This window comes from Mauremys mutica, chromosome 2, assembly GCF_020497125.1.
Source record: "Mauremys mutica isolate MM-2020 ecotype Southern chromosome 2, ASM2049712v1, whole genome shotgun sequence".
Taxonomy (NCBI): domain Eukaryota; kingdom Metazoa; phylum Chordata; order Testudines; family Geoemydidae; genus Mauremys; species Mauremys mutica.
In genome coordinates, this window is record NC_059073.1 from 258,994,323 (window position 1) to 259,005,789 (window position 11,467).

General features: G+C 40.6%; 1 protein-coding gene across 1 annotated transcript; it reads right to left on the reverse strand.

The window, feature by feature from the left end:
- Positions 1–3,651: 3,651 nt before the first annotated feature.
- Positions 3,652–10,848, reverse strand: SKIDA1 (SKI/DACH domain containing 1). The gene is made up of 2 exons (XM_045003041.1): positions 10,646–10,848; positions 3,652–9,802 (listed from the first exon to the last, which is right to left on the reverse strand). Exon 2 carries the CDS (start codon positions 9,705–9,707, stop codon positions 7,179–7,181), a length of 2,529 nt encoding a protein of 842 aa, XP_044858976.1. The 5' UTR covers positions 9,708–9,802; positions 10,646–10,848; the 3' UTR covers positions 3,652–7,178.
- Positions 10,849–11,467: the final 619 nt, after the last annotated feature.

Sequence of the window (11,467 nt, forward strand, 5' to 3'; positions counted from 1 at the left end):
ACGTGTTTCTGGGACGTGTTTCCCAACTAAACTTTGTAGTGATCTTTGGGGAAAACCAAATACAGCTTGATGGAAACATCCTGTTTTGAGGGAAATGGACTGTACAACCCCACATATCTATTTCGAGTGTGTGAATCAAACTGGAAAAGAGCTGGAAGTTAAAGACCTGAACTGGGCGAATTTTTGCATTTTACACATTGCAATCCAGTATTGATCATGAAACTCAATTTTGAAAATAGCTTCTGTCCTAGGTGGCGTGGGTTATGTTATCCCAGTATCTACACAAATCGACTAGTCTAAAAACAACCGTCACCATCGTTTCTATACAGAGAAACGCAACGTTATTTATAAAAGAGGAGAGTAGGAGCAGTAGAAAGTTAACAGATGTGGATTGTACAAAAATCCGTGGAAACAAGTGCTTTAAACCCGGGGGGATTTCTCCTAATAGCGAAATCAGAAAGATGGAGCGAGAGGGGGAGATTTTAGGAAAGAGAATAGCCCTGTATACGTTTCTAGAGAGGAATTTACGTTTGACCACGATTTATATTTGGTAATATACAGACACGTGCACTCGGAGTGAGTTTAAATGTAACAGCGTTTATGTTTCAGTTACAGTTAGCAGGGCGGGTTTCATTTTCCTTTGAAAGCAACGAAGAGTAAAATCTCTAGCCCACGACCACTCTGCAGCCTAGCGTTTAAACCCAGCAGCCACAGCGCTGTATTTGCTTCGGGAACTCCTCTGTGCACGAAACTGCGTGCAGGGTAGTTTGGGGAAAATTCAAAACATTTTTTTTCAGTCAGAAACTGGAATCTGCAGGTTCTTCTCCAAATCGCTATTGCCTTTCCTTTTCCTAGCAATTCCCAAACCACAACAATGGCAGAGAAGCGAAGGGGGTGGGAATCTTTTTTTAAAAACAGAACTGCAATTTTCCCTCTAAGGACTGCACTTTCAAGTTAGCACTGAACTTTTCAGTTTTTCTCCCGTTTTACTACCTCCTGAATCCCTCTGTAGCGAAGTTTCCAATGGATGATGATGATGATGATAATGTGTGTGTGTGTGTGTGTGTGTGATCCTTAGTGGTTTATGTTAACAAAGGAGAGACGTGAACATTGCACGTGTATTTTCTTCATTTTCAGATTACTTAGCATTTTCTGCATTAAGCGGGTATTGGATTTTCTTTTTTTGAGGAATACCGGATCTGGGTAATTTCTGGAGCTTGACTGCGAGGAGATTTTTTAAAGGCGTCTATTTGCGAAGTATGAAAGATTCGCCTCTAATGCGAGTTGGGCTTAACCAAATGATTAGATTTTTGCTTGTGAAAACGCGGCCCTTTCATTTCCCACTGACAGCAGCAAGGCTCCCCAACAGGCCGGCTGCCTGCAGGATTGCACTGAACTGGCCTGCGTGATACTGAACTCCACTTTCGCTTAGCTCTTCAGACCCTCATCGTTAAAAGCGCACCTTTGAGTGCATTAAAATCCGAAAGATCCTCTTTTTTCACCAGAAGAGACCTGCTCCTGCAGCATCTCTGAAAGGTCACCAGCTCCGCCATGGCTGATCCCAGCTTTTGCTACAGGCCACATTAGCAGAGCGGCCATTTACTGCCCCTTGATTGCACCAATGACCAGGTTAGCTCATAAAGCCATTCACACTCAACAATGGGGATTTTCTCAACAATTAACAAGAAACAACATAATAAACCCATTTACAAAGCCCTGGCTATTTACTATAAATTAGGCACTCTTTAAGAGACCAGCGCGTAATTTCACACACTTTACAACTGTAACTGCATTTTAAACGCGAGAGTAAACAACCTTGTTGCACTTTTCTCATTGACCTGTCTGTGCAGCTCACCACTATGGTTTCTCTCTTTCGTGTGTGCTGTTTTATTTGTATTGCGGAGCTCCCAGCCGTATCACACCCAAATCCGTATTTGCTTTCCACATTGCAATTTGATTTTCAGATGGATTGGGTAGGGGGAAGGGAAATTGCATCCTACCTTATTTCTGTAAAACCTAAGCCCCCAAATAACAAGTGGGCTGCAGGAAGTGTATTTTTTGTTATCTTTTCCCGACGATGTTGGCTGGCTGCGTCACTCATTTAATTAGTGAGTTGTTTTCAACATGGGCAGTTAACTATTACATTTTAGAGACAGTTAACTAGTGCGGCGCCTGTGTGTGAGAGAGAGACAGAGATGGGGGAGATCACACAAAAGAAGAGCAAAGTGAAATGGATGATCAGCCAGAGGAGCTACCAAAATGGGGGGAAATATCTGAGCCTGATCTTCGTTTCCACTGGCCCCCTCAAACTGCAGCCTGAGAGCAGACGCCTGCAAAAAGGCCACTTTGATGTGAATCTATATGAGAGCTACTGGTAGTGAGTGAGTGCAGGAGCTCCTGTTCCGCCTCGCCTAATGAGTTGGTAACAAATTCAAGAGAGAGAGAGAGGGGTCTGGGCGAAAAATCACAAAGAATTTGTTTTCCATAAAGCAAGATGGCGGCATTTTTAGTGTTTTCCTCAAGTGTCTGCACGGTCTGAAGGGGAGTCTCTAGACCATCACTGCTACATTTCAGGGGAGAACTTTAGCTCTCATGTTCCTGCCAACGACTCTAATGATTTTGAAGGCAACGTACAGTGGTAACCTTATGTTGCACGCTACACCACAGACTTGAGGGCCAACTTCCTTCTTCTTTCTCGTCAGGAAGCAGAGATATTGGTCACTCCGGCTCATCACATTCATTTACAAAGTATAAAACGAGGCGTTGCTGGCTCCATCCAAGCTGCTCCCCCCCTGTTTACAAACACAGCTGTTGGAGTATATTTGCAATGCTAAGGATAAAGCCACCAGCAGCGAAGAGCAAACGAGAGATGATGCAGGAAAGGGTTTCTCGGCATCTGGAAAGGACAGAACGCCTTGTTTTTGAAACTGTCAATTCTCTCAACCCCTATTGTGAGAGCTTCATGCAAAACATCTAGGGCCTTTTAAAGCTGGGACTTGTGAGGCCGCCTGAGATTGAAAAGGAGGGGGTGGGGGGCTAGGGCATAGTAAATAATTATATCAGAACAGTTTAAAAAATGCAACTTTGAAGGCCTAAAATCAGTTAACTGCATACCCAGGTGTCTTTTCCCAAAATGTTTTGGAAGTGTCCTCTATTTAACAGAAAGCAATTTGGCTACAGAGAAATAAGAAACCCCACATTCAACCATGGAACTGATAAACGGTACATTCTTAAACATGATTGTAAGGGTAAATACCAGTGGGAAAACCCTGTGAATGGCTTATTTCTGTAAATCTGATTTAGCTGGGTAGATTCCAATGCCTTTGTCCTTATTTAGAGGGATTTATTTTAATTTGTGCACGATTGTACTTTTTAACTTTAAAGTTATGTCCAAACAGATTTTAAGATGAACCATTAATTTTTTTCAGTAACCATTTTAACTGTAGAAACCACAACTAACCACGTTCTCTCTGTTATATACTTTCTAGTATATTACATGTATTACAATAGTTTTTCTACAGATTACCACTGAATTAGACGCCTGTATAGAAAAAATGCCAATTTTTACATCCCTCTCTCTATCTTAACCACTCACACGTGTGAAGTGTAACAAACAAAAACATGATAGCATTGTTCTTATTTCTGCAGAAACTTTAATTTATTGGCGACTAAATCTGATATAGGAAAAAAGGTCAGAGACCATGTAGAAAATCACCAAGTGAATGATTGAACAGCAAACGTCATACAACAGCCACCACCATTTTTGCATTATTGCTACATAGTGGCGTTTTAAATAAACCAGTAAAGAGATTATCCCACTGTAGAAAAGTAAGTGTATACTATAGAACAATCACTTTTAAAAGTAAATTGTTGTAAACTGAAAGTTACATCTTTTAAGGCAATATACTTGGTTGCTGAAGGCATTACACATGTTCCCTTTTTTAATGCTCTAGAGAGTTAGACATAGTCCAAAACTTCCTTTGTCTTCAATATGGGCGCAGAAATCTTCCCAATAAATGTATCAGTAGCCTCTACTTGTAGCAAAATCCCTGGAATAATGTTCCAGACAAGTTCAAGTACTCTCCTAGGTGTGTTTTATTGATTATTTTTATTATTATTATTTTATTTCATTGTATTGATTTATGCATTGTACATCAAGAAACTGGAAAACTGTCAAGTTTCATAGCTGATACCCTTTAGTTTCTCTTTCCTACAAACATTACAGCAATACCATAATCCCGCTGGCTAGAAAACCCTCGTTTTCCTCAGTATTAAGACTTACCTTTATTGGGGAAAATGTGCTATTTATAACAGTAATTTTATTTTATTATTATTATCATTAAGTCTAAAATTATCATAAACTGTGTTCGCAAGAATTATTACAACACAATGAGAAACAGCTCCCAAACTACCAGGGATTTGAAATAATACCTTTTTCAGTAAATTATTGTACCTGGCAGATTACTCTGACAGAAGTAAAACTCAAACGTTCTTGCTTGTGGCTTGAAACTAAATTGAGGTGTACACGTGTGACAATTATTTGGCCATTTAACTTCTTGCCTTTTGATGGTGCCTTTATTCATCATACTTCAGCAGAAAAGTCTGCAGGAATGATACACTCAGGAATGTATTTGGCTTGGTGGTGTTCATTCTCCAGCTTCCATAAACTGGAACTATTAATTCATGTAGGGCGACAGAGCTAATATCAGAGCTGGGCGCCATATTTTACGATTTAAACTCCACTGAAAGTATTTGGTCTGAATTTGTGTTTTGTTTCTTTCCCCAATGTTAGTCAGAGAGTCAAAACAAATCGTCTCTGCTATTTATAAGTTAGGGTAAAGTCAACATGTCTCTAATTGTAAGTACACAGGGTCAGTGGAGGAAGCTACTTTTAAAATGATATACAGTTTAATAGATAAGGTGAAATTTCAGGTTTTAAGCTTGCACATTGTAGCTGTGTAGATTTTTGTCAAGGGGAGACCCTTTTCAACCAAACCCTGCTTTCCCAAAGAGCCAGGGGATTTTCCTGAACAGTAAATTGTGTACGTATTTACAGATTTCTGGAAATAAGCCTGTAATTTATGCAGTTCCAAACACTCGAATGTAAACATTAATTTCATAACAACTTCATCCAGTAAACAGATTTTTAACGACCACCATAATTTCCGCTGAGCAGGTTAAGTATGCAATGCACCTTTTGCAATTGGCAACTTAAAGTGTGTGTATGGGGGGGAAGGGTGAATCAATTGAAAGGCAATTGTTTACTCTTTCTAAATATATTTGGCTGCAGGTATTCTTAGAAGAGGTCTTTTACAATGAGAGGAAAACCACGGTGTGCATATAGTAAATAGAGCTAAAAGCAGCCAGTGTCTACTTGGAATATTTAGAGACAAAGAGGGTAGAGGATAAAAAATAGTCAGTGAATTTCCATAAGAAATGTTGACTCTGAGTCACACGATAAACATTTCATTGTTGTTTTGTTTTCTTTTTTGATTTATGATAAATTATTCTCCCGGAATTAATGAAGAGGTGGAATCCCTAAGATGAATTTGGAAAAGGCTCTAGTATAAATAAAATGTAAATCAAAAAGAGTAACCAGAAATTTTTAATCTCAAACTCTGCTGATTCAGCAGCTCAGTTGTAACTGACCTTTTCAAATCCCAAACTGTTAAAACGAGTTTATTATAAATTTGTAACGTATTTCCCTCCCAAAATATAAACTTTACATTGTTCAAGATTGCCTTAAATTGGGTTAATAACAATTTTATTTAAAAACAAAACAAAACAAAAATAGCCTCTGGAAGCATATTTTCTCCAAATAAAAACCTTAAACTTTCAGATGAAGAGGAAATTATGGACAACTCTGCAATAAGTCGAAGTGTATGAAATCAGGAATTTTTAAACAGTGTTTTTAATTGAAAATAAAGCTAAAGCATGCTTTTCAACAGTGCAAATTTTCATAATTTTGATTTACTGCTTCCATCATCACAACATATTACACCAGCATGTCTTACCGAGGGCTAGACTCTAGAAGTCTACCTGTTAAACTATTTCGATATTAAGTGCAAATATAGATAATTGCCTCTGATTGTCACGTGCAGTAGAAATGCTCCTGCTACATAGATAGGATGGTATTGCAAAACTCAAGTTTCAAGAGATTCGGATAAAACAGTGAAGTGTACTAAGGTTTAAATGCCTGAGTTTTGTGCCAAAAAGCTATGAATAACATGATATTCTCATTTTGTGTATTCTTTCCACTTATGGCCTCACGTTTCACTTTCTCTGTTGCATTTACCGCTTTGCTATTTCCTCCATCGAGTGTGAGAGGTTAGACCGTAAATTGTACTGCTATACAGACAAATATTTTAGTTGCTTTGCAAGTTAGTAGGGGCATGTTTAGACCAAAATTGAAGTATTACATTAGTGGGTAACAGTAACCTTATTTAAGACTTTTGGGTGAAACAAAAAGTCTTTCCAATTGCAAAGAGTGACTGTACAAGTAAAAAGACACCCTTTACCAAAAACAGAATTCCATATTTATTTACTAGTTTTGAGATGAGGCAGCTTTTCCAGTGCTCCAACTGTACTCCAACCCCAACCTTTCCAAACCATAGAAAAATTAGTAAATGCAACTGCTCTTGGAAAAAGAGCCCCCTACTCTGGAAAACAAAGCTCCCGAAAAGTAGAGACTGCTGCCACATTGAATTATAGTGAACCCTTACTGTGCAACCAAGTAACTTAACAAACTTTAACTGAATTAACAGTTAGACTTCCATTTTCGAAACCTAGTGCATACATTTAATGGCTCATTCTAATATTTATTATTCAACCTTTTGACATTTATTTGTAGCAGTTGAATTGAGGTACCGGTGCATTATTAGCATTTAAACAGTAAAGTGTTCCAGCTCTACCATAATAACTGAGTTTAAGTTGAGTCTTTAGCCTGAAGTACTCTGTGGAATGTAAAAATTACCCAGACAAACAAACAAACAAACAAACAAACAAATAAAAACTGTAATGGAAAAGAAAATAGTAATCCGATTTCTATCTTCACAATGTGATAAAACAGAACTCCAAAAGTGTGTAAAGCATTAAGGGGCTTGTACAAACCATCCTGTTGAGTTTAAAACAAAAGAAAGGTAAAGGTGGTTCAAGAAAGTATTTTCCAAACTATTTTATTAATTAAATTTCCTGAATTTGTGGCTAGGTGGAAGAGGTATTGCAGAACCGCCCAACTGCCATTTCCATACAGGATGGGCCTTGTGAGGTGGTTGGGAATCCTTAGTGGTGTTTAAGGAATAAGCTGGCAACAAATCCCCATCATTGCCAATAATTAGTGACGGTGGACAGGGAAAATTTGCCATGAAATTAAACGGCCTTTTCACTGCTGATGCTACATTGCTGGCTACCCTTTTGCGTCTATTGGTAACTGTAAAATCATCCAGTGTTCCTTCATGTGTCTCAATTTTACCTGTAGGACGTGGGCTTCTAGCTGATTTCAAATTTGGTTTGACTGGAGGAGTCTGCAGTACAGGTCGCTTTCCCAAAACCAATGTCCTGTAATTTTTTCTCACCCTCGCTCCAAATTTATACTCCCCATCCTCAGGTTTTGGAGTACCTAAAGTGCATGAAAGGACCTGACTCTGAGTCAGCGTGTTTAAGGAAGTGGTTTCTTTCTCAGTGCATGCAGAATCTTCCTGGGCTGTTAATAAAACGTCCGGGTTATTACTCTCAGTCACACCGTTAAACTCATCCTTAGTATCATTGCACTCACACTTTAGCTTATGTTTTGAAAAGTCAGGTTCATATTCTTCATTCGTACTGCTATCCTCTATTTTGATTTTAATATTGTGCAGGAATGGCAATGCCTTATTGCCTGGATCAGTGCACTCAAGCTCAGCTGCTGCTGTTGTAGAAGCACGATCAGTTTGCAAAGAGGGTAAATCCGTGGCAAATTCAATACAATGAGGGATTTTGGAATCTTCTTCTGAATTTGCTGCTGTTGGTGAAGAATCATTATTTAAGAACCTAGCAGCTATTGTATTGTTATCTGCACAGTGTGTAGTTGTTGCTTGAAGGCATTTCCTTGCCTCTCTGAGTATTCTTTGTTGTGGAAATGCATTGTTTGTCTTTGGGCTAGGTGAAGAGGCCCCCTTTGCAGCACAGTTAATTGTTAGGTCAGTACTCTTTACATTATTGGAAAATTCAGGGTGTGGGAATGTGATCTCAGATACCTTATCATCCCTTATCTCAGCAAAACAACTTCCAAGGCTGCTGGAGCAGCACACTGGAGGTGCTTTGGATGCCCAGCTTTGATGACTCCATTCCTCTGGCAATTCCGATTTGACACCACACTGATCACTTTTGAGCTCGGGAAGCCTGCCTGCCTCCTCGAAAGCTGGCGATTTGGTGGGGGCGGCCGTGGCCAAATGATACAAGAAGTTGGCCTGGGCCATGCTGGGGGGGTTGCAGAAACTGGTTCGCCTGAAGCGGATGCTTTGCACCGAGACCTGGCTGGAAACCGAGCTGGAGTCGGAGTCTGAGGTCGTATCCTCCTCCTCGGAGGTGACCTCGCTGGAGTCCGAGACGCCGCTGCCTTCCTCCTCGTCGTCTTCCTCCTCCTCCTCCGAGGACACGGAGTTGCTGGTGCTGGAGAGGCTGGACCCGAAGTCCGAGTCGTTGGCCACATGGTCGGAGTAAGAGCTGGACTCCGAGTCGCTGCTGTAGCTCTCGGGGAAGCTGCCCAGATGCTGTTGCTGCGGCTGCTGCGGAGAAGTGCAAAAGCCATTGACGAGGTGAAATCTCTCCAGGCAAGCGGCCGTGCCTGCTGCAGCTCCTTTGGGCTTGCAGGGCCTGGGCACGATCAGGAGCCGCCTGGCGCTGCTGGGGGTGTTTAATAAACAGTCCTTTGGGGCGGCCTCACACGGTCTTTTCCTTTTGTATCTGTAAGTCAAACCCACAGGGCTCCCTGCAGCAGCCGCCGCCGCTAGCTTGGTCTGCGCGATGGCGGCGGCGGACTGGTAATAATAAGCAGCAGCAGCAGCCGGGTGCTTGCTGCAAAGGACGCTCCGAAAATAAGGGGGATCCGAGTGAAAGGTGACATAGTTGCCCACGATCGGGGCAGTTTCATAGTTTAAAGGGAGTTTGCAAGGCGACCGAGCGATTTCTGGGTAGCTGTGACCAGTGTATTTACTAAAAATGTGAGGTAGATCAGAGGCCGGTAGCAAGCCTGTGTCCCCGGGACGCAAAGCTTTTCTTCTAATTGGCAGAGGCTGAGCCGCTTCATTCAAACCCAGCCAGAGTTTGTTCTCTTTCCAAAAGCTGGAGTAGGGGTCGGTGGATGTGTGCTCCGGTTGGAGATCTTTTGTTGAGAATGCCCGGCTTATTTTCCTCCTTTTTGTCTTAAGGACTCGTTCCGTTTTGCAAGAAGTGTAAAGAGCTTCTACGTCCTCTCTGGATATCAGTGTGCATTTGGCTGCATGGAAAGCGATGGAGTTGATGGCTTTGAGTTTCCTCAACTCCTCCAGGTCGCAGTGATGCTTTTTTACTTTTAAATGATCCATTCGCTTGTGCACTGTAGTTCTCGGGATGTTTTTAAGCAGGTCTGTAAAAACCTGAGAGAGTGCAAACATTTGCTTTCCTTTAATGATGAGGTAGCCGAGCCTCACGCCATCCACCTCTTCAAAACCCGACTTCAAGTCTCCCATTTCGTGAATTAAATTATTCCCAGCATTTGCAGAAAGAAAGAAAAAAAGCCACACACACAATCCTCAGCCAGATGCTGTATTTGTCTCAAGGCATCCTGCTAATAAAATAACAAAGACTGTTATTCCTGCTCAATGGAGTGCCAAACTTTAGAAGAAATTAGAAAAAATAAAAGAAAAAAAAACATGTGAAACTACAATCTCTCTATATTTTTGTTTGAAAATCAGGTTTGCCAAAGTGTTTCTCTAAGTTGCTGTTGAAGATCAGTACCTGTTCCCCTTCATTCCCTGCTTTTCCATTGGAGAACTATGATAATGGAATGTGAAGGGAGGAAGAGAAAAGAAATGCAGCTGCTATTCCCGCCGCTGCTTTAGCTACAAATAAAATGACAGAGTGAAGTGAGCTCGTCCGGAGACACCTTCATCAATTAATTCCCCTAAAGCCAACGCTGATTGGACACTCCTGACAGGTGATGCAATAAAAATTGATATTCCACCCCTTCCCCCCCAAAAAAATCTCCCACTAATTAGCATACCCTTACACTGCCAAGCCCCCTCCCAAAGTAAATAATACAGTTAGTATATAAATCTTTCTATTAAACAATCTGAGCTCAGATACACTCAGACCTCTCAGACTTCATCGCTAGCTACAGATGTAGGATTTGTATGTTTTTTTATTGTCATTTTACATATATATATATATGTATAGTTAGACTATTTTGGACAAATGCTGCTATTTTGCGCATTATGTGACTGTAAATGACATAAGTATTATCATATCGAGAAAAAATACTTTGGTAATGCAATAATTTTAAATTGAATTTTTATTCTGCATTGTGTGGAAAATTAAGCTTAGCGAAAATGTGCAGAATAGCCTGGTATTTCCCTTTTTCAAGCTTCAGAGTGAAAGGCTCTGTTAGAAACCGAGAACGAATACTTACATTTTTCGAGTTTCTCTTGATTTTCCTCTTCTATTTAATTGTCGTTCTACAGTCAATGGCTAAGTTTGTTTTTTGCTCTGCATATCTAGGGTTCCAACACCGTAATACTGTCACTCTGTAGTTGAAATGCTGTCTGTAATATTGGGGGAGGGGAAGGAGGACGTGGGCTCACGTCAGACCCATAACAAAGCATAGATAAGCCAGAAATGTACACACTTTTCACAATTAACCGTGCTGGATCACAAGCAGGAATGTCCTAGAGTCCCAGACTCCACGTCAGGATTCTTGTGGGCTGACTGCTTCCAGTAGAGAAAAGAGAATATAAAATATCCAAGGTGCTTCCAGAGGCTTTACGTAATAACAGAGAAGTGCTGGCACACGATATAGAATATTGCAATGGTCCAGGACACTTCTGGTTTGCAGCACGTTCAGTTTGGGTAGACCTTCTGCAGACTTTAGATGTTCCAGCTATACCAACCCTTTAAAAAATCATTTTGAAGAAGCAGCATGAAGGTGTAACCTCTTCGCAGTGACGTTACAATACTTGTGTTAGGCACAAATGATTTCGAACATGTTGCAATGTTAGCAAACCTCTTCCTTCGTGCGTTAAAATGATGTTTGCGGTTTGCATGTCAAAAGCTGCAAAAATAACTATCCGCCCATAATCAGTTTTCAACTGAAAACTGGATAGAACACAAGCACTTATATATAGCAGTAGTTTAGTGCATATCCAAAATTAGACACATCCGTGTGATTAAGAAAACATCTCATATTTCTGGGACCAATTTTTCCCTTCTAATTGAAAAGTTCCATTATCCACTC

Coding starts and splice junctions, on each gene's coding strand:
- SKIDA1 (XM_045003041.1), bottom strand. CDS start 9,707: ATGGGAGACTTGAAGTCGGGTTTTGAAGAGGTGGATGGCGTGAGGCTC.